Below are 24,722 nucleotides of genomic sequence, written 5' to 3' on the forward strand. Positions count from 1 at the left end.
TACCTAAACTTATTTTTACATTAAGTACGTAATAATAATTCTGTAAGACCGATCTAAATCGTACCGACATCATGGTCACCCTAATGAGTTTGACAATGTTTTCTTGTATTTTTATCGTAAAATTGAATAATTGTGACCAACCTGTAAAAGATATTCCACAATCAGCGTAGCTTTCACTTCTACAACCCCACACACAACATGTTTTAACCATTTTTTTAAATATTTTATGAATAAATGCTAAGCGGCGCCATTTACGTATTTTGTAAATACACGAAAAATACGTCATCAAGTTGGGGATACCAATTAATATTCAAAGTTACTACAATTTCTACCATATTCAATTTACTGTTTTTTTTTGTTGTACACATGCTTGGCTTAATCAGTTAATAATATTAACATCATAATAATTAACAAATTACTTAAAAGATATCAGAACTGTAATCGGAATATAGCACTAAAATATTATAAGAAGATAATGAATTTCAGTAGTAATTTGATATAATTTCTACCACAATGGTATCTTTTTAACATTGGCAACATGTGCGAGTGAGACACAGGGCTCGGGTTTTCTATCTCATGTGGACCGTTTTCTCTAGTCTGGTACGAACAACTTTCTGTCTCGGTGATAAGGTTCAAATTAGTGTGGCAAAAAAAGTGACAAATCGCTCCAGTTTAAACAATATAACTTCATGTTACGGAGTTACCTATTCCCGAGCGACTTAATGGAATTTGAAAACGGTTCCCAACGCGTATTCGGATGACAGACGATAAGCAAGTATTCCCTCCAATAGGGAGAGAACATAAAAATACACTCCGTAAACAACAGCAGTGCTTACTAAATAATATACATTTACATGGTAGAGTTTCGTTGCCTGCGATATATATGTGTGTGTATGTGTATAGGTACGCGTACACATGAATTTATGCTTGTGAATTTTCTTGAACCGATACATATTATGGGTATGGCCTCTAATACGAGCAAACTAAACTGTAGGCTGTACTCGTCATACTGACCAACATTTGTTCAGTGACTTTTCAAAATGACTTGTGTTTCATTATTAACACACTTTAAAATTTATTCTAAGACGCAATGTATTGTGTATTTTGTTATGTTAAAGGCGTGATAACCAACGTCAAACACAATGATAATAGCATACATTGAAATTATTTATATTTTGAAGTCTAAAGATTCATATTCATAATTTTTAAAAGTTATCTAATAGAACAAAAGAGTCACCTTCTGAGGAGTAGGTACAATCTATGTTTTAATTATTTGCTCGTGTTACAGGCCACACCCGGTATGTAGCTCTAGCTACACATCATCATTCGCGATAAATATGAGAATACGCACGGAATTATATTTTTGCTACGAGATCTCATTTAGAAAACGAGCTAAAAATAATATAAATATGCGCAGATAAACGCTAGTCCGAATACAGCTAAATCAATATTTATTTCAACTTTCGATTACTTACGGATTGGGGTGAAGGTAATTTTGGGGCATGAAATATTTTATTAATAAGTATGAATTATGTACAGGTAGGCCGTTTTAAACTAACACTAATACGTACCTCCAGACCCCAATTCCCGTCACGAAGTATAACGCGTCAGGACGGATAAACTAGGCGTTCCGGCCGTGCATCTTAATGAGAAAGCCTAATAATTCTACTAATAGCCCTGTTACGAAAATACGCCATTTGACTTAACACCTGGGTGTGTTATTCAATTGCTTCCTTAGGCTCCGGCGAGTCGAGTCTTTGGACGAAATATAGTAACGTAACATCAAGGCCTGTCACAATTTGCATGTAGGAAAATACCGCACAGAAACTGGTCCACCTGAGTTGGTCGAATCGACGCGGGCCCGACAAGCGAATGTAATGACAGCCCTGATCTTGTGACTATAATGTCGTAACTCGCAACTCCAAGTCGCATAACTTGGCCGCTTTATTAAATTGGTTGGGCGATGGACGAAGTTTTCAGTTTAAGCGAGAATAGTTAGAGACGGAGATAACAACATTGTTGCTCGAAGTTTCTGAGATGTAGGTATACTTAGTAGAAATTACGGTTAGCACATAACATTATAACTTGGACACTGCTACATACGGAAAGCAACAATAAAACAGCAATACGAGTATAGCGGAAAAACTTAAGACGCAACCTCAACGTAAAAGTAACTAACTGTATTACATTACACATCTTTAATATAAAACTTACTTTAATTTAAGGAGGTTGGTTCCAATTTTAATTTATTATTCTGAAACTATTATGGATATGATCTGTCAGCTGTGACATTTCTGAAACCGGAAACACCATTGTTCTCTCAGATTAGGGTCTGACTTATGGTAACATTCCATTTCTATCCGCAGCTGCACTACCGCTACTGAACGCGTCGCTGTCATTGTCAATTTCCATAGTATAATTGACAGTAGTGCAGCTGTCGTTGGAAATGGAATGTTACCCTTATTTTAAAATTGAAACAAATTAGTTACAATGTCTGGGAGACCGAACACATATAAAAAATGCGCGTTTTCCCAGAGATAAAACCTAGCTAGATCGATTTATCGCCCCCGAAAACCCCGAAAATTTCAGCGAAATCGTTTCCGAGATCCTCGAAACGTATAAATAAACAAGAATTGCTCGTTTAAAGGTATTAGATTTGTATTTCGAGTCACTTAAATCTGTTACCACCTTCATCAGAGTGTATCCAATAAGATCACCCAGGTGATCGTATTGGACGATTTTGTCTTCTGAGATCCCCCAAGTGATCCCATTCAAACATACGTTTATCACTTTTATCAGGTTCTCCTGGGTGATTATAGCGGACAGAATACAGTCACGTAAATTTCAAAATATTCCTGACATTGATAGGGCTACCCAAATATTTGTCTAACCTCAATCAGAATACGAGTAAAATGAAATGAAGATACTTCAGTCTTGTGAAATGTGTAGGTGTATGTTAGGATCTGGTGGGTGTAACAATTTTCAAGCAGCATTAATCCAACAGCATTAACACCAAGATACGTTAACGATATGTTTAAGATTTAACCTGTCAAATTTGACATTTGCGCGATTCTGGAGATACTCTTGAACGATTTCCACAGGATATGACTTAGAGATCCAATTCACATCTAATAGATATCTTACTCTATCTAACGTAAAAGTGACATTGGTTGCCCGAATTGCGCTGCAAAAGAGAACTAGTTGATATCTAAACTATAACGTATCTAGTACGTGTCGTCTCTTGTGAATATCTTGAAGTTCGAATACGGCAGTAATAGTCAGTGCCATAAAGTAAAAGAACAAAGGAAACACGTAAACCGTAGATATTGCATAGCATTTCCATTATTTCCGAACGAGTTATCACTTAGCAGGCGGTCGATTTAACACTAAAGCGGTTTGTTGACACGCAATTAACTCCGTGCCGGGTTTGACGAAATTCTACATTGCGTGTATGCGGCTCACGTATCGACGGGTTGCTGCCAATCCGGAGTTCTGCCACGTTTTAATAGAGACGAGCAAATAATATAGAAATGTAATTGAATGGAACATAGCTAACTCTGAATGGCATTTCGCTGGCCCAATATCACATGGTTCTGTTTTATTTTCAAGATAGGTACCTATAGTTAAAATTCGACTTAATGTCACTATGACAATGTTCAAATTTCAGTTCTATAAAAGTGAAACAAGTAATATTGGACCAGCGAATTTTGCTAAGACAAAGTGTAGTAATGACTTCAATCATCAATGTCATCATAAATGTCAAATTTATATGAAAATATAAAGTTTATAGTTTCTTCCTCACTTTGCTCTGTCAAAGTCGGTGTAGAGTTAGCTTAAGCGAACCCCGACCCGAAACCCCCGAACGTCCCGAACGAGCTCTACCCGTAGCACAACCCACTCTGAACCGTATTTGTCTTCGATTTGTATCAAAAAGATTATGTGTATAAAGCTGCTTTTAGTTCTTCAGTAAAGGTAAATATCGCCAGGAAAGGGCTACCTAGTTTCGGCTTGATCATCGCTGTCGAAAAAGCACCCAATAATTGATGACACGTTATTAAGTGCATAAGTCAAAGCGCCAAATTAAGCGTTCAAGTCTTCCCTATAAGTAATGCGTGGTATCTACCATACACTTAGATGCAGCGAGCTGTAAAAGATGCAGCTGGGGGAGTTTGACAATCTTTATTATCCACCTGTCTCTAGTTTTACTTAAAAGCTCTCAGCAGAGTTGAGGCCATGAGTTAAACTTAATATTGATCGACGAACGTGATGTGCAAGATGCAGAATTGTATTTTATGCTAATCATATCTAGCACATAGCATGTTGATATAAAAAGTCTTAGGACCCGGGGACATATTCACAACGCACAGAGGAACAGGCGAGCGCGATTTTTTTCTTTACCAATAACGCAAATATAAAGACATTGATACAATTTAATGCACGTTCGGAAAATAAGTCATAACTTTAGCAGCAGCGGGCAGAAGCAGGCGCGGATGGATCCAAGATTTCCTTCAGCGTCCGAAAGAAGTGACTCAAAATTGTCATACTACTCGTATGCTTAGAAAGTTATTATGTGTAAGTTTTTTGACAATTATTATAAATGTTTGTTAAATCAAATAAAAAAAGAACAACTTCAGATCCACATTAGACTTTGTCATCTTACAGAAAGCTCATGCACCTTAGGTTTCGTCAAAATAAAACGTGCAGCATGTAGATACATATGTATTGTGTAAACATATTATGTCATCTGCAACACGTCGTCAATCGTCGAAATAAGTAAACTTTACAAGGCGTGTAGGTACAGAATGAAGTTCACTTTCAAAGTAAATCTTCTTGAATTGAAATATTCTCTATCCAGCTATTAAATTTTCACTACTTTCGCGCGACTTGGCTTTCTCGGTTTACGGCTTGCCGACGCCTGTGGTCGGGCTATTTCACAGATAAATAGTAGCTTTCAATATCGGCAAACCATAACCACGGGTTATTCTTAAAATAATGGCTCAATTTAAAAACAATGAGGTAGAGAAAGCGGAAACGCAAAAACTACAAAAATATGTATGTATTCGGTTTGTAGAGATACGAGTAGGTATAATATTTTTCAAACTCGATGCGTAGGATGACAAGTGTCGTCTCCATATAATTAATACTATAGGTATCTACCTATTGACAGTTTGTTGTAAATTTATACGATGATGTGGAGCAAGGGCCCAACGTTTTCTGTTCTCTTTCACGGCGCAGCAACTAGTATCATTTCTCTCTCCACGCTCTTTTAAAAATGCCGTTTGTCAAAAAAGGACAACCATACTGTTGACAAGATGGACTTCAAATCAATTGTTGCCTTTTGTGATGCGCCCAGGCTGTGTATGTGTGCGTAAAAGCGTATATGTGTGCTCTTTTAGGGATGTGAAAAGTCGATTTTAATCATGTTATATATCGATAAATGCTACACAGCGGAACGAAATAGCGATTAATTGAAGCTTCAATATCTTCGTTAAACATAAACATAATTGAAATGCTAATGGATAATGAATATATTATAATATACTTAATATATTAGTTCAATTATTGCGGAACACCTATTTTAGGAGGTATTTATTTATTTTAATTAAATATCTGAACTTTCCCTTGGTTCGCTGCTGGGGCGTGACTATAAAATTGTGATTTGATAACCACAGTAAAGAATAAAAGCGTTTTTGTTCATTTTAGGTACCGTTAAACCTTTGAAGTAAAATTAAAATTGCAAGAAATGTCGATAGTTTATCGATATGACTTTATCGACATGGCTACAGCAAGGTGGGCCTCATTGTTAATCGTACACTAAACAAAAGTGGCAACAGTGACAGCTCGCTGAGACACCGTCTTTATATATTATAAGTCTATAGCCCCCTCCAGACTATGCGCGTGAATCGCGGGCGAAGCCGCGAACGCGAGTGTGGCGTCGATTTTCGCAGACAGCGAAATCGACTCCACACTCGCGTTCGCGGCTTCGCCCGCGATTTACGCGCATAGTCTGGAGGGGGCTTATGATGTGGAGCTACTTTGACACTTGATCCATGACGTCGCTCTGCTCGTCCGGTAATCGTGTTAGAACGGTTCCGTTTCGGGTAAATAATTTTTATTAAGTACTATTACAAATTATTGCTGTTAGACGTACAAATATTACAAAATTAGACAACACTAACTTATTTCCCAGAATTTCATTACAAACACTGTGATTCACACACAACGAAAATACTTCACCTAATTCCGTTAGTGACGTCATAGATGCTGGAATATATGCATGTGCGGCTACACGGCCATTGGAACATTAGCCTAACGGCCGCACACCGATTCCATTCGGGTCTGTTCGCTATTTTACATATCTACCTACGACAGGGTTAGCAAAGTTTCATCCTGATATCCGGTTTAGGTACTCATGTAGAAGGAAAGTGTTCAAAGATTCAAGGTCCAAAATTAGATTTCATCCCATCCCTTTGAAATACGACGAGTAGGTATGAAATGTGTAGTTTAGACAGAAGATTTAATTTTGGTCGTTCGTTTTATGTTTAGTGACCGTGTAAGCGATATTATAATTTTATCAAATACATTATAATCAAATACCTACCTACATTTGAATTTATAGTGTCTACCCGCAAATTTCATAGACTTTCATCGGGTAAGTAGTTGACCTTTGCCTGTATTTCTGAGGCTGTGAGAAGGGCAGTCTCCAACTGAAAACCTAAAAGGTTAAAGTTGGCTTGAAATACACATCTAATATTCATTAATTCGTTCCTTCTAATTTTCTGGCTTAACGTCCCCTCTTAAATTTTACCTACTCATTCCATGACATTGACCAAGCGACGGTGTACAATACAAGAAGGAGAACCTTAGCGTGCCATTTCATTCAAATATCACTAGTTAACAATGTTGTTGTGACCAGCATGTTCGCACAACAGGAAGAAATTAAAGGTCGAAGTTTTAATAGGTTTGAGGGTACCACGAGCTGGTCTCGGAAATGAGCCTTTAATAAATTCAAAAACTTTGCCATTCGTGCGAACAAAACTGGAATAATTCGTGTGGACCCAAACTCAGCATAAAGACACCTTACAATTAAGACTAGCGGCAATCATTGTTAGAGGTTGATTTATACTGGAACATTAGGTTCCGGTCTGAGCGGGTTTCCTCTTATGGATTTATCTCTCAAAAACTTTATTCGCCAATATACATTTTACGTTTCGAAATCATATAGGAACTCATTGGTACGTTCCGTACGCTGACACAACAGGTATAAAGTTGTATGTCATCTTACAGTCCCTGTATCATACAGAAGATCAGCCAAGTGGTGATCTGCATTTACCTACTATGCTTCAATGTGCATGTGTAATCTGTGAATATGTAATTACATACCATAATGGCATAAAAAGATTTCAATATTACCCTAAATAAAATTATCGACTTAAAACTAATTTGAGCTTAGGAATTCGCGTGTGTTAGAAATCACCCCTTTAGTTGACACTTTTTACATAATAACGGCTTCAAGCGCCCCGCCCCTAAATATTTACCAAAACTCAATTTTATCGTGCCTGGGTTGCGCTAATACACATTTACCCTAAAGTTTGACTGTTCTCAAAGTATGATTATAAGGACATCAAAGGCCTTCTTCACCATTAATTTAATAAGTACCTACTCATTGTGTCAACTGCAGATGTTGTCCAACTCGGATGACACTTGGTTGGGGATTCCATGGCACAGAGTTTGCTGTTGACATTATAAAACATGAAGTTGTCGAGGTACCGATGTTTTGTTTGCGCTTTTTGCGAAACGTTAAAAAACGGGCATATAAAAAAAATCTAATCCTTACGTTATAATTACTAGTATACCTGGAGTTAGCTGAACTTCTATTAGGAAAAATACGTACAATGTTAAAAAAAATTTAAATCTTCCGATTCTACCATTTCACTAGAAACTATTTTGAATAATACCATTTTAGTTTCCACGAAAACTAACAACTTCTTGTCCATAATTGTATTAGTAAAAGTAAATATTGTAGTTGTCGAATCCAATGTTCTCCAGACTCGTTAAGGGCCCTGAGCAATTAATATTTGTAAATATGAGACGCTGCGGGCGCAATGATTCAGCGTCTGAAAACTATTTTAGCCATAATTGGGCTTTAGCCGCGCGGCTGACGGCGTTTTCATGTTGCTTGGACAAGCACAAGCGAGTTCAGTTAATAGACGAACCTTTACAACTTGTTCTTGAGATCCTTAATAACTATACGTAATCCGAGTGCATATTTTAAACTGGTTTATCTGAGTCGTCGTCTCGGCTGTGCTCAGGTAGTATTTAGAATGACACCAATGTTCTTGCCCGCCCCTCTTTAATGTCCTGTCTTTTAGTCTTGCTTAAATATTAATTTGCTATTCATGTTTAAACGGGTCTTCTTTGGTGCATTAATACGATACGACCGAGCTTAACCCTTCTTTGAGTATTGTAATTACATTAAATCCACCATAAAAGCAATTTTTCATTTTAAAATCTCAAATAAATAGAGACGAGACATGAGACCCACCCCAATGAGATTAAAATTCAGTTTCGGATCTAGTCTGACAAAACAAATTACTGGGTTACATATTACATTTCAATTACATACTAGCTAAATATATTGTTACCTGCGGAGCTGCTTGACATCAAGGGATTTTAACTATTTTAAGCTTAATGCACAACCGATGTAATTATTGTCCATGTTTTTATGTTCCAGATAACTAGTACATAAATTACTAAAATTAGTTTTTATTGTCAATTTACTACCCAATCATCCTGCTTTTTTGTCTCATTTTTGTACTACTTAAAATAACAAAACGGTCGGAAAAACTGGACTTGTCGTTTTAGTAGGTATCTCGAATATTAGTTACCTACAAGGTTTTTCGATTTTTTACAAAGTGACTGTCAATAAACGGTTTTTAAATTTACAATAGGTACTTATAATTGTTACGACAATCAATAATTAGAGTCTAATAAAAAAAAGAGTAACATAGTTCAATTGTAAGTCACGTCAGCGTCCAGCTGGTCAGCGTCCAGCGTCCACCCGGCAGCCCCAGGGGCAGCTACGATACGGCCCGCGGCCCGACCCACACGTACGGCTGATTGCCTCTGATAACCCTTTAATGCAACTTTTTCATCTGGACGTGCCATGACTGTTAATAGGTACTATTGCAAATAATAAATCTTATTATTCCATACGTTAGAAAATTTTGATGCCTAGTTTAACTAGGAAAGCTGCATGCCAAATTAAATCCTGTGTCATTTTATAGGCGCAAGGTTGGGAACTTCACAAACAAGGGTTCAGTACATTCCAGGTTTTTGTTATTTTTACTTTTAATAATAATACGAGTCAGTATTGTTTCATTATTTTCTTCAAAGAGCTTTAATCAGATACGAAATCGATTGAGGAATCAAAAAGATATACCATTAAATTGATGTAATCATCAAAATTAAGGTAATTTACATATAAATTCCATGTTTTCAAAGAACCTATAATCAATATTTTACAAACCTCGTTAACTCGTTCGTTTCGAGTTACATTACACTGTGCTTCAACAAAAAGTTACTTTTCAATTCGTACCTACCTAATTTACATAGTACTCGGTTGTTTATTTGATTACAAAATTTTACGCAACTGATTCATCTGCAAACAAAATAACGTTCATATATGTAAGTTTTATTCATGATTTGCAAAGAGCGTATAATTAAGTCTTAAAATTACCTACCCCCGATCTTTCAAGGATGGCATTGTCCCCGTGGTCTGTCCGTGGTGGTGGTGGTCTGAGATGGTCTCCGAGACCACGGGGATAATACCGTCCTCAAAACGTCCCGTCCCGTTTCCGTAAATAATAATGTGTAAAAATTGCGAAAGTTTCCGAATGAATGTTTGTCTTCAGGTCGTGCGATCGAGCGGGTGTGTGCGGGCGCCGACGGCGCAGGCATGGTGTCGGCGGCGCGGGCGCTGCTGGCGGCGGTCACGCGCGTACTGCTGCTCGCCGACATGGTGGTCGTGCGACAGCTGCTGCTAGCCAAGGACAAGGTGACTATCCAGATGTAGATAGCCAGGGTCGGCGCAGGCATGGTGTCGGCGGCGCGGGCGCTGCTGGCGGCGATCACGCGCGTGCTGCTGCTCGCTGACATGGTGGTCGTGCGACAGCTGCTGCTAGCCAAGGACATGGTGACTACCCAGATGTAGATAGCCAGGGTCGGCGCAGGCATGGTGCCGGCGGCGCGGGCGCTGCTGGCGGCGGTCACGCGCGTGCTGCTGCTCGCCGACATGGTGGTCGTGCGACAGCTGCTGCTAGCCAAGGACAAGGTGACTACCCAGATGTAGATAGCCAGGGTCGGCGCAGGCATGGTGTCGGCGGCGCCAGCGCTGCTGGCGGCGGTCACGCGCGTGCTGCTGCTCGCTGACATCGTGGTCGTGCGACAGCTGCTGCTAGCCAAGGACATGGTGACTACTCAGATGTAATAGCCAGAGTCGGCGCAGGCGTGGAGCAGCGCGGGCACTGCTGGCATCGATCTCGGCATGGTTATCGGACTGTAGAAGGTACTACTTAGGCAAAGCTGCTGCATTAAGCATAAGTACAATAACTCACTTTGAAATTTCCTTCAATCGTAAATCATCTTATACGAAAATAAAGTAACTCATGTTTACTTTATTTTCGTAAACAATTGAATGACATTTCAAAATGAGTTGCAGGGCGACAGAATGACAAAGCGACTAGGTACTCGATGTAGACAGGAACAACGTGGGTATAAAGTCGGCGATGTGAGTACTGAATGTTTTAAAATAAGTTTAGATAGATGTGCCTGCATAAATAGTAAATCTATTATCACTTTTCTTAAGTTTTGTCTCTTTTTGCACTACATTATCTTCTTGTTTTACTATAGCTTTATTTTCGAAAACTCCCGACACCTCTTTCTCGCCCTTAAAACCTTAATTTAATTTACTTGCAAAACTTTCTCCTGACAGATGTTAATATACCTTCTACAATAGTATAGTTGACGTAGTATATATTATAAGGTGTTATGAGCATCAGCAGGCATTCGAGATGCCGTGTCCTAAGATCCTTCATCAATACCGGCAGGTCGCGCGCTCGCTGGACCGGCTCGAGTCCGTGTCCAACTTTGCGGAGTTCGTGCGTGCCTTCACCGAGTTCGGCGGCGGGATGGTGGAGCTGGCCAGGCTGACGGCGGAGCGGAGAGCGGACCTGAGAGACGAGCGGCGGAGAGCACAGGTCGCCGCCGCGAGGAACGTACTGGAACGATCTACGCTTATGCTACTTACCTCATCCAAAGTAAGGATTTGAAGGCTTGTTCTGTTCTTCCAATGTATTGTTTCTTTGAGTTATGTCTCTCTACCACTACCTATACCAATGTACCAATCTCAATATATACTAACGGCGCAATTCGGGAAATGAATTAGAGATTCACTAGATATGAATTAGTAAAGATAATTATGTGACGTTCCACGACAAAAGGTACCTTATGGCGCCTGGCGCTTATGCTATTATTAACGCCGCTCCAATATTTAGCCGGGGCAATGGTACCTTTTGCCGTGGAACGTCACATATCTAGTGAATCTCTAATTCATTTCCCGAATCGCGCCGTATGTCTCTGTACCGGAGCCGTAATCATATATCAATATGCCAATCTAAGTATTTACTAAGACAAGTTTCTGCAAGTGCGGGTTGAATTTAGTGTGATTAAAACCTCCAGAAAAATTTGTCTATTCGCTTTGTGAAGTTGGCTAGCCTAAGGATAGCATAGCTAGAGGCACTAGCTTACTGTCTTTCATATTTTTAGAAAAGTGCTGGTGCCACATTATGATTTACGACAGGTAAGGTCAGAAATAGTTGAGATAAATTTATGCGGCACGCACCAAGTCACTAAATTTATGTATGTATAATATCCATCCTACAAAATGTTTCAATCGCTCGCTTCTTATAGCCGTAATAAACCACAGACAGGTTGAAAGCTGTCTCCAATACCGTTAAGGATCTAAGTACTTAATTAAAGCCTGGACCCAGAAGAAACGCAGCGCCGCGATAAAGGGTTTAGAGCGATGGCACACTATAAATTTAAAACGTGGTGTTTGTCCCGTGGGTCCAGTATATTAGCACTGTCGGTCGCTGATCGGCCCAACTATTATTTAGGTGCCCTGCCCCGAGGTATCGTGACCACACCTTGTTGTTTCTCCTAGATTTATTGAAACTCGATAAAAGAAATGTCTGCGAATTGTAGGCGATTCGCGGAAACGATGGCAATTAATCAACGTCAGATTCAATGACACGGGAGTTTTCACGCAACCCTAATAAATTAATAGTTTCAAATGGCGTTTCAAAAATAATTCAGATAAGGCTTTTAATATTTACGACTACTATTCGATGAAATATGAGGCAGTCTATTTTAATTATATCTGACCTACAGCTTTTATGATATCGCACGCAACATTATTTGTAGCTACCAACACAAATTGATTAACTACGAAACTAAAGTATTTATAACTTACCTAAGTACTTTGTTTTTACTGTTAAAATGTTATTCAGAGCTGAGCTTAGCCGAACAGGTATTAAAGAAATGCAATTAGAGTTAAACGTATTTTTTTTTCTTTTATATAGTAGCTTAGTTGAAGCGTCTGTGACCGCAGGCGTGGTATGAGAGCCATCATTACGTTTAAGCGCTGAGATTCATCCCAGGCCGACGTAATGGCAGTTTTATTACACAGGAATTTAAGAAATGAAATAGCTTTAACCGCTGCGAAGTGAGCCGCTACGGGCATTGTACGAAGTGACAGCCATGTAAGTGCTCGCTCGCGAAAAACTAACATGAAAAGGCTGAATCACGAGTTTCGTTGAATGTTCATTGCATTTTTGTAAAGCATGAAGTAATATTGATGTTACTGGCAAAAAATATGATAATAGCCAATATTAAAAACGTAATACACATAGGCGCGGATGGTTTAGAAAATCGAATGGATTAACAATGTGGCATCACAAATTCGTTTTCTTATTTAAGGTAAAGAATTAACTATTATATTTCAAAAGGATTTAAGAGATTGTCTATGCCGTGTTACCATTAAATAGGTATATTTTATTAGGTATCTCATTATTTTGTATATATCACAACTTTCTCGGACAACGAAATAATTTCTTGTTATTATAGTATTGATTGCTTAACTAGGTACGAGTATAACTCGTTTTAGCTGGTTCAACTACTATAGGGTGAAATAGGTAACAAATACATATATTATATCGCGTGCTCCATTTCCTCAATAGTGGGTAATTTGCGATGTGAAGAGGTCGAATAACACCTTGAAGTTCCGATAGCCGTTCATAACGGCAGCGGCGTTATGGCATAATAAAAATAGCGTGGCCCATATTTCAAGCACAGGGCCCTATTTCTCAAATACGGTTAGCTTCGGCGGTGACCTGTTAGAGTGCGCTGAGGATCGTCGGCCGCAAATGACCTCTTACTGTTTCATCCTCTTATCTTAACTGCTAAACAAGCGCAAAAGCAACCTTGCTCTTTCTGAATTAGAGCTCATATTCCGAAACGATGCTATAGAGATGCGACGTTGAGATAGTAAGTAGTCAAATGCCTGCAATCTGTCAACGTTTCCGGGCGGCTGTGTCGTACGTACGCTCGATGGTTCCCCGTTTTCACATGACATATTTTTGCGGCAGTCGTCTTGCGCTTCTTTTGCGATATTTCTTGGAAACATCTGTGCGCAGCTGTAAAATACGGAATTGAGCAACGCTGAAAGGATACATTTGTAAAAATCTTCCGACGGGTATGGCATATAAATTTCACGAGTCTTATAAAATTGGGTAAAGTCACATGAATGATTTTCACACAGATATTAACTTACATTAGGTCTACAGATTGTTGTTTAAAATGACAACAGTATTAACAGATTGTTTTATGCGCCTTCCTTCAGAATCAAAGTGACTTGCTTTCGGTTTGTAGCAGTATCTAATAAGCCTTTAAGGCTACTGCTACGCCGTCGCTGTAGCTATTTTTTCTTTAGTTCAGTACATAATATAGTACATTGCGTAGATACATAAGTGTCATCACGGGCCCGACGCTAACGGGTGAAACTTATCTTACATCGTCTGTAGTTCCAACTGTTTGAAATGAAATTACCCGCCTTTAACTTCAAAGCGTTCCTTAAAATAACGGACGTAAGACTTTAGGATAATAAGAAATTAAAGTTTCCCTCTTAATCTGAACTTTTATAACTTTCGATGATTAAGTGACCCGGCCCGGCGGCGGACTGCTCAGCCGAGCCGTAGCGACGTCAAGGACCGAAACGAAGAGATCGCAGACTTGGATATAGCTCGCGAATTATTCCATGTCACGGCACAGACCGGGCCCGTGCCTAGATTACATCAGAAAACATTTTGCCAATCAATCATCATCATTGTTCTTAAGAGCCTAGCTCTTGTCGGTGGAGTATTCGCCATTCCGTTCTCTTCTCTGCTACTGTTTTGAGTTCCTGATACGTCACTACATTAATTTTCTCTTTGGCCTGGTCAATATATGCACGTCTCGGTCTTCCTCTGCCTCTCTGTTCTTCTATTCTGCCTTCAATTATAGACTTTATGTAATTATCGTGACGTATCAGATGCCCCAACATGTTTCCCCTTCTGTTTTCAATTATTTTTAGCAGAGATCTCTTCTCACCTACCAAATTTAATACTTCCGTATTTGTTTTCCTCTCTTTCCAGCTTATTCCTTCCATTCTTCTCCATGTCCACATTTCAAAAGCGCTCAATCTGTCTCTATCACGCTGGGTTAATGTCCACGTCTCGCTTGCATATAACGCTATACTCCAGACGTAGGTCTTGATAAATCGCTTTCTGATGTTTCGGGATATCTTTGCTTTAAGCAGGTGTTGCCAATCAATAAATTACCGAAATGCTTCGCAGCATCGTACAATTTTGTACAGAAAATATAAGGAAATTCAGTTTTTAAATTTGCTGTGCGACAATCCTCGTAGCACAATACTTAAATACAAAGGCAAAATACTTAGATAGGTATCATAGTTTGGTTTTGTGAAATATGTACCTATATTTAAGTCTCATAGAGTAGATACCGTTTATTGAAATTAAACTTTATTGAGTATCTGTATGTTTGACCTTGTATAATTAATTATAAGTTAAGAAAAAATTTAACTATCTATAATCACAGAGGCTACTATGGTTTATTCCTGCGATAGAAAATCAGCTTGTACAAAGTAAATCCATTCTGTATATCATAATTCATAATTACCCCAACTAATGCTTTTCACAGACTTGCCTTAGGCACCCCGGGAGTGCCAGCGCGCGGGAGAACCGCGACACCGTGTTCTGCCAGATGCGGCGCGCCATGGACCTCATCCACTACGTGGTGCGCGACGGACTGCCCGGCCACGACGACCACTCGCACGAGGTTGGTACACGGCTCAGGTACAACCGCGACACCGTGTTCTGCCAGATGCGGCGCGTCTTGTACCTCATCCACTACGTGGTGCGCGATGGACTGCCCGGCCACGACGACCACTCGCACGAGGTTGGTACACTTGGTACACGGCTGAGGTACAACCCTGACACCCGTGTTCTGCCAGATGCGGCGCGCCATGGACCTTATCCACTACGTGGTACGCGACGGACTGCCCGGCCACGACGACCACTCGCACGAGGTTGGTACACAGCTCAGGTACAACCGTCACAACCGTGACACCTGTGTTCTGCCAGATGCGGCGCGTCATGGACCTGGTGGTGCGCGACGGACTGCTCGGCCACGACGACCAGGAGGTAGGTATGTACACGGCTCAGGTATAACTGTGATACCGTATTCTGCCAGATGCGGCGCGTCTTGGACCTCATCCATCATTTGTTTCGCGAGGGGCTGCCCGGCCACAAGGACCACTGACAGGAGGTTGTCATTTGCATAATCATAGAATACTTAGACCATAATAAGTAGATATGTTAATTCACAAAAATTCATTAACTGATAAATAAAAATTAGTAATGAATGAGAAATATATTTAAAACTGTATTAAGTAGTTAGCCAGATCATTTTTCTAAACATATTGTAAGTGCTTCATTGGGGTAGTTTTCGCATCGTTTAGTTGTATATTTAATCATGAATTTTAGGATTATTTTATGTACCGATATAAGAATATAACAATTCATTGAGAGTACCTCTTTTTAAAGTTTACGAGTATAGACGGTCTTCCTTTCTTCTTGCCTGGAAGAACTAGACAACAACATAGAGTATAACGAATTAAAGTTTGCAGTATTTTACCATTTATGTAGTTAAAAAATCGTGAAACGTAAGCCATAAGCCGCAGCTCACCCGACTTGTAATTACCGAGCTACATAATACACTAACTAGCACTACGAGATAATCGGCCATAAGCTAACTACGTGTTTGTTTTGCAGTACTATATATCTCGCCGTAGCTACGAGCAGTAACAAAAACATTATTTCAGCTGCGCTTGCTACGTAAACTTTGTTAACTCTGCATCACTCAGCTAACATAACATGCCTTAATTTTCCCTTAATGTTATATGAAATTCAATATAAACAATCAGAGTCCGATGCTTGTGCCGTAGGGCGCATAATAGCTTCCAGCCGTCCTGTTGCCCGCCACGTATTTCCAATAGGTTATAGGTTCTCGCGGGCTTGGTTTCCGCAACTCAACGTCATATTAATGCGCCTATTTTGCCTGGTGGGTTGGTGGCCCTATTACGACGCGTATTTCCTATTAAGACGGCAGAATGCCCGATAAACATCTAGCACCAGAGGGAATGCGTCTGACGCCATTGATATGTGCTCGAGTCACGTTTGTTAAAGGAAGTTTCATATTTTACGAAGGTTTTATGTAAATTTTGTTTCGCTTTTATCCTCTGTAATGGCTACGAGCTTATATTGATACGTAAAATACTGTTATTTTGAAATGTATTGTACGTGTAGCGATTAACCTTCAGTTAGGTAGGGCGTAATAATAATTCTTTGGTGTTTTTTTTTCCCAATAATATATTTAACTTAATGCTTTTAAGGTAAATTCTGCACTAGGTAGTAGGTAGTAATCGAATCAAATGGGTTTAATATTACAAGTACTTACCTTAACATTCATTATTTCTTTTTATTTAATGAGATATAAGAATAATTTTTAAGAAAAAAAAACCGACTTCTATGGGGCCCGGTGAAAGATTATGGTAGATGGTGCACTATGTAGAAAAGGAGGTAAAACCAGTACCTACTTTCTAGTAGCATTACGTTTCCGTAAGGGTCGTAGTTATCTAGCCTAACCTAACCCACTTCTCTGATAGCAGTTCGGTTCTGTGAGGATCGCAGTTCGAACCTAATCAAACCCACTTTTCTAGTAGCATTTCGTTTCTGTAAGACTCGCAGTTCTAACCAAACCTAACCCACTTTTGTTCGGTTTTGTGAGGATCGCAGTTCAAACCTAACCTAACCCACTCAACGGCGCATGCGGTGCGGTGTACGGGAGTTTGAGCGGGAGGGGTTTGGCATCATCATACCCACATTTTATGGTAGGTAACCATAGTGGTTTATTTAGTTTAGGTATCATAGTGGTTTTCCGGGTCAAGGTCCGGGTCTCTGAGTCAGAGTCCGGGTCCGAGTCCCGGTCCAAGTCCGGGTCCGGGTCCGAGTCCGGGTCCGAGTCCGGGTCCGAGTCCGAGTCCGAGTCCGGGTCCGAACCGGATCCGGGTATGAGTCCGGGTCCCAGTCCAAGTCAAAAACGAAATTCGAAATCACCAAACATGTACTATGCGTCGTTGAAGAGTTCTGTTCTGATCATCATCAGCAGTTCCACTTCATCAAATGCGACAGTTTTTAATGTAAATGCTTGATTTTATGATGAAAATACAAAAAATTCTATACGTATGCCTTTAAGATTTGAGGAGTTCCCTCGATTCCTTATGGATCCCATCATCAGAACTCGAGCTTGACAGAAATGTGGCTTAAAAACTAAACTTGCTTAACAAACATAACGAAGAGGACAAATCGCCAAACGTGAACTATGCGTCGTTGAAGAGTTCCGTTCTGATCATCATCAGCAGTTCCACTTCATCAAATGTCACGTTTTTGAATGTATATGCTTGATTTGTTGATAAAAACACAAAAATCACCATATGTATGCCTTTAAGATTTGAGGAGTTCCGTCGATTCCTCATGGATCCCATCATCAGAACTGGATTTTGACAAAAACGGGACCAATCTGTATGCATATACATACAATCAAAAAAATAATTTTCAAAATCGGTCCAGTAATGACGGAGATATGGAGTAACAAACATAAAAAATAAAAAATAAAAAAAAAATAAAAAAAAAAAAATAAAAATAAAAAACATACAACCGAATTGATAAACTCCTCCTTTGGGATTTGGAAGTCGGTTAACAATAAGTGATTTTTTGTAACTTATTTATAGCAATCGTTTTCCAATATTACGTAATATGCATGGATGTATAGTTAGTAACTGATTATACTTTAGTATTAAACATTTACCTTTATTTATGGATAAAATAAGTAGTATAATTATTGGTTGGTTTCAGAAAAACAACCTAAAATATTAGAATATCATATGTATCTTAATTTTCTCTAAGTGCATTATTAGCTGTAGTTATCCGGGCATGCTCAGTTGAACCACCCACATTCTAGAAGGAACAATTCTAAACCACTAGAGCAAGTATTTTATTACCTATACAAACTAGAACTATTTATTGGATATTTCCTACACTGTGAGAGTGTGCCAGAGCGTTTATCGGGAAAGTTGTGTCCTGTCGCGCCGCTTGTGCTCTTACATATGTACCGTCTACGGATTTATCATTCACAACGAAAACTGGTCTTCAGCACATAGATATGTGATTTCATTACCCAAGTAATATTTTTATAAATATAACTATACGTATATAGTTATTTTAAGTATTTGAGAGATCCAATCTCATTTTGGGGGATAAATACCTAATGTATTTTCAATTATTATTTATAATGGTTTCGTTTACCAACCTGGGGAAGTAAGCTTTTCAAACGAATGTATGTAAAATCCGAGTACCTATTAAATAAACGCTATTTTACAAAATGTGACTTAACGTTACCACTTCTCAACTTAGGTTGTCAGTCTTAAAATGTTCTCCATCTTGGAAAATAATAACCCTAGATAAAAAAAGGCGGTAGCATTATCAAGCCCCGTAAAAAAAACAACATTCCCTGAAATGGTCAACACATTTGTTACGGGTGCTAAATTCAGTTTTATTCCCTCGTATTTATTAACGCACGCTGCTAAAATTTTTAGAGCGTAACTCTAAATGTATGCTGACGCAACGGCCGCTGGGCCCACAATCCATTGCAGTAAAAATATTCCCCAAATTATATCACAACAAAGCCAATATCAAAACAGCTATCCGATTTTATTGTGGTATTGAAAACCGTATATGATCAAAATATTGATGTAGGTGTATGTGTCTTAAAAAATATATTTTTTTCTTGCCGCCCTATTGAATGGATAGTGGACCTTGAATACGTCTAAAAAGGAAAACCCGCAGGTAAAGCAAATTAATATTTCCACTTTATTCTTTTTTTTTTGAAGTATTAAGATTAAGGAAACACAACTCACAAAGTTAACACTAAACTTATATCGCGTCTTCTAGTTCCTTAAAGTCAACAAAGTAGTTTAATTATAGACTACTTAAAAATGTTAGAACACTGGGGCGAATTAAACATTTATATTTCATTGTGAACATCTACAACATATCAGCATCACAACGCATGTAACCATTAGTCACACAGTACCCAGATCCCAGATAGATATTTCACCTGCATTTAGCATGTTTTATAAAAGCTAACATGCATATGAGATTGTGTAACATGAACACGACTCGACGATAACACCTATCCCATGGTAGCAATAACAGCTAACAGCAAACTGTATACGTTCAATACATAGCACCACAGATCACCTACCAACTTACGAAGCATCTAAGCCGACCCGCGGTCACATTATATAAGAACGCAACGTCTTATGTCACCTTGCATCCATGTCTACGACTTGTCACGCAATAATATGTTATGCAACGAAGGCCGCGAAAATCTCTGACACGATCTTATTTCTAGAGCCATAAGAGCGTGACACATGTTTTCGGGACCTTCGAAGAGTAACATATTAATGCAGGTACGGTGACTGTACTATACATGAATAGTTAGTAGCGATAAACCAAGCTAAGTTGGCAGCGATTTTGCTGGCCGAGATGCAAGTGTCATTTTAAAGGTTGTATCGTCGTCGTCGTTTATATAACACTTGCACATTGGTCTAACTCTACAAGTCGTGTTAACCATGGAGAATTACAAATTAAGTACAAACAAAAATCATTACTTTATTAATATTGTGCCTATATTGTGACCGTGAGTCCTCGTAAACGCTTCATCATCCGGAGTCTGTGGTAGTTAGTCTGCATATACTCGTTGCACACAACTGAAGAGGCTTCCGCGAGACACGGCCGGAAGAGCTCCGTGTAGTCCGTATACCGGCATGCCGCAACTCGCCTGCGGCCAACACACTTCGGCTATCGATAAAGATTAATCTCTTCCCTTCTTCAATATTCTTCATTGCATGCACTTCAACATTCATTCACTTGTGTTCTAGTCGTTTAAGAAATAGGTACCACGGCGCTTAAATAGGCTGTATATATTTTTAGTTTGACTTAATATCAAGATAGGAGTAGAGATGGTGGGTAAGATTTGTAAAGATATGTCCAGGTTTATCCAGCTTTACACGTGGACAATTGGACATATACCTGCCGGTATGTACCTAAAGCTTAGCGTTTAGAGAGGCTTAAAATATTTTAGATGGCAGTACGATGTCAACATGCTAGTACACGAAAAGGATCGTTAATCGGGAAGTGGCTTTACCGTCGATAAAACAAAAGGTGCGTTTTAATAAGAAATTATCGATAAATGACAGGCCTGGTTCAAACGGCGGGCGGCTAATGAAGCGATAGAGATCAGTGCTATCACGATGGGCAGACCAACTTGGATGTTATTCCAATCGTTCACCTAAGCCTGGCTTGTCTACCACTCGGGCGTGCAAGTTTAAAGAGCGAACATAGTTGTTACGAATCCCTATGATACCGTCTCACTGTTTTGCCTGCTCGTTCACCTCGCCTGCTCGGTGAGCAGTTGGAATACACTTGCGGCCTGCACGCCCGAAACACGGTCAACTTGCCTCCGTAACAGTTCCGCAGTGTGTAACAGATACCACAAGAGATATAATTTAAACCGCACCTCGTTAAAGTCATGATCGTATTGCATAACACATGCTTTCCTGAGATTAATGATTATTCAGGTTCTATCTTTAATGAACTTCTTGAATATAATCGTAAGTCGTAAGCACGAAGCTACCGTGTTATATGTATGTGGCTAGATCTTATAATTAATCATTTCATAATGTGGCAATCATTTCATTAAATAATCATTTGACCGCATCATGAAAAAGTCAAACCTTATCTAATCATAATCATCATCATATCCTGAAGTGACGATCAATTCTAAAATGGCAATTCATGAAATGATTAAATTCTATTATCTAGACACGACATAATACATTCTTAAGGAATGGTCCATAGTTTATTCCATTGTGCGGTGCATTTTAATGATTTTCCATTCGATTAATACTTCAACCTATAAATTCATTGAAAGTTTGCATATCAGTTTATACTTTCTATACATAAACACGAGTTTATTTTTTCTTGTAGTTGCAACCTTTGTCGGAAAGTCGTGACCATCAGGTACAATTTGCCTAGGAGGTAGACGAGTGCCTTCACAATGTTTCGCTAGCTCAAACTTTCTATACATAAACACAGTTTTATTTTTTTCTTGTAGTTGCAACCATTCTCGGATAGTCGTGAACAGGTACAAATTATCACGTAGGTAGACGAGTGCCTTCTAAACTTTCGCTAATAAATATTTTAGAGGTAGAATATTTTATACGCTTACTCGTATTTTATTAACTTGCTTTAATATTTTATCGTAATGAAGACTCGAAGTCGAGCAATCGCATTGCATTCTGTAGGTACATTCATTGCACCTCCAACGACTACGACTTACCTAAATATAGTTATTTACAGTTTACACCTCTATTAGCACATTGTAACTTAGTAACTGGGGGATATCATAGCATTTATTTCTAAAACCATAATATCATAGGTATAGATTTAATTCGTCTACAATATGTAAGTATTTAAAAGTTGTTATATTCATATTGTTACCCTAAGGAATTAATAAGTTGTAGACCAGTTAATGCTTAAGGCTTACCTGTGTAGATATATTTTAATTCACTTGCCTACCTACCTATGTAAACATATAGCTTTAGCTTCCTGCTATTCAGTAATTGGGTAAATCTTAATCGAAATCACATAAGCACCAAAGACAATACATAGCATAATTATCTTATTCTCGTTGTTACTAAGTATAAGTTAGTTCTAATTAACGCTTTTATCAGCCAATACCTACACTGCAGCCGTAGTATATGCGCACTATTGCCTAAAATTTTAGTTCTTATCTGTCTAGTTATTTACTCTTATTATTTTACACTATATTAAAAAAAACAATGGAAAAATAAACCTATAAAAAAGGCTTAAAAACTTACTTTTATATGCGCTTGCAATCGGTATGTTTGAAGGCGTTGCCAAGCCAAATAGTTAAAGCTCATTTCTTAGAGGCTCATTTAGACGATGCGAGAACTCGCATGCGAGTGTCATTATCATTACATTGCGGTATTTGTGTAAACTACGAGCATTTATTTTAATAAGACTTTAGTATAAGATTAAAACTAATTGCTATACCCTGTCCGGGTTCATGTTCACATATGTGTATCTTGTATACTTATAATTTATAATGTTGTACATGATTGCAATGATTTGATTTATCGGCTGAATTAGATGTAACCAATAGTCCTCAATGTATCTAAAATCGCATACGAGTTCGCGTGCCGTCTAAATCAGCCATTGGTTACTATACCTATCGGTCAATAAAGCCCCCAAACCATTAATAGACAGCTTTCTTTCTTTCTTATCAAACCCCACCAGGGTTGGCATTTGGTTCGACAGTGTGTTGACACTTTTAAGATTTGGCGCGGCACCCAATTCAAACATGCCAGCTGCTACCGCATTTTTTTTTTTACTTTTGGAAGTCGGTTTCTCTTTTTGTTAAAAAGTTAATTTTATTAATTATAAGAACAAACTCTTACACGCCAAATGTTTTAATAATTTCCATCATCACACAATACCTATCAAGTTACGTAAGAAGTATAAAAATCATATGGGCGCTTTCGCGAGACGAGACGTGAAATGTCATACAGCTTCATATAAAATCTTGTGCGTAGTTTTCTTATCATATAAGTCTAGATTTTGATAAGTTTCTTCTCATGTATAAGCAGGGAAAATTAGACAAAGACAAACAATAATTTGTGTAGCTTTCGAAATCCTTATCTCTTCTTTGCTTATCAATATTGAAAACAACACAAATTATTTATTATGATTTACATTTTTAAGGTACATTTCCCAGATTAAATCTTGGTCGATTGGCCGCTCTTCCTGTAGCTTTCTATTCGAATGAAAGTGCAAAATAGGTCATAATTTGTCCGACATACTTATGACTTCATAACTCAAACATGTTTCGTTATAAAAATCGACTATATTGCCGCTTTAAGCAGCGTTTATGCAGTGTCAGTGTCATAAAAAAAATACTAACTAGTAAAACAAATCATTTGTGCCCTATAGGCTGCGCAATGGGAAGCAGGTACGGCGTTAGGCTCGCTTCGGGGGCTGACGTCACAAGTCCGGGCGGCGCGCGCTCGCGGCGGCGCGGACGCCCCGCGGCGGCGTGCGCTCGCGTCGACGCTGCGCGCGCTGGTCGAGCGCACGCACGACTTCACGGATTCCGCCTACACGTCGCACAACCACCGGCAGCGGATACTGGCGCTCGCCGAGCGGATAGCGTACGAGCTGGAGAGGCTCGTCGCCGTTGCTGTCTCAATGGTGAATCTTAAGCGTTTAGAATTTCAAAGAACAGACGCAGAGTAGATTAAACGACGCAGTTTTCTAAAGTCCATGCGATGGCATGGCGTAGTTTCGGAGTGTGCGTAATAGACGTAATACACTCCGAAACTACGTCTTTCCTTTCCACATGTTTTAATTTCACTGAGGCGGAAACGAGCAGGACGTAAATATGAGAGACAATATGTGAATTTTAAATAATGTAATTGAAGAATTGAGTTTTAAATAATATTATCAGTACTAGCTTTTGGTACACCTGAGTATCGATTTAAACCTATTTTTCCGCTATTAAGAATTTAAAATGCATACCAAACATTTCAGGTAAAATATAAAATAATAAAATATATGTTGACCTGTGATGTTAACTCACATTTTAACATACTCTTTCCCGGTGGGTTGTAACAGGAGGAGCAAGGCGCGACGGGCAGCGGCGCGGCGCTCGAGAGCGCGAGCGTGGGCGCAGCAAGCGCGGCGGCCGAGCTCGAGCGGGCGCTGGTGGAGGCGGCGCGGGACCAGGCGCGCGACCTGGGCCCGCTCGCCGACGACGCGAGGAGGCTAGCCTCCGACCTTGCACACATAGGTGAGTACATGTACCTAGGAGAAGCCAGGCGCAGCATCCAAGCTCAGGTGATGTGT

The 24,722-nt window shown here is 39.2% G+C and overlaps 1 protein-coding gene across 7 annotated transcripts in view; it reads left to right on the forward strand.

The window, feature by feature from the left end:
• Positions 1-24,722, forward strand: part of LOC134680077 (alpha-catulin) — a 117,926-nt gene that overhangs the window by 77,840 nt on the left and 15,364 nt on the right. For 3 of the 7 annotated variants that reach the window (XM_063539111.1, XM_063539110.1, XM_063539106.1), the window contains exons 1-7: positions 10,366-10,471; positions 11,088-11,318; positions 15,316-15,453; positions 19,545-19,580; positions 21,913-21,942; positions 23,811-24,068; positions 24,492-24,666. In XM_063539111.1, coding sequence (XP_063395181.1) covers positions 10,373-10,471; positions 11,088-11,318; positions 15,316-15,453; positions 19,545-19,580; positions 21,913-21,942; positions 23,811-24,068; positions 24,492-24,666 — 967 coding nt within the window. In that variant the 5' untranslated portion in view covers positions 10,366-10,372. Of the gene's footprint in view, positions 1-9,914; positions 10,058-10,365; positions 10,472-11,087; positions 11,319-15,315; positions 15,454-19,544; positions 19,581-21,912; positions 21,943-23,810; positions 24,069-24,491; positions 24,667-24,722 lie in introns of those variants that run through there. The other 4 variants (XM_063539107.1, XM_063539108.1, XM_063539112.1 and 1 more) reach the window with 4 other exon arrangements.

Source organism: Cydia fagiglandana, chromosome 3 (assembly GCF_963556715.1).
Source record: "Cydia fagiglandana chromosome 3, ilCydFagi1.1, whole genome shotgun sequence".
Taxonomy (NCBI): domain Eukaryota; kingdom Metazoa; phylum Arthropoda; class Insecta; order Lepidoptera; family Tortricidae; genus Cydia; species Cydia fagiglandana.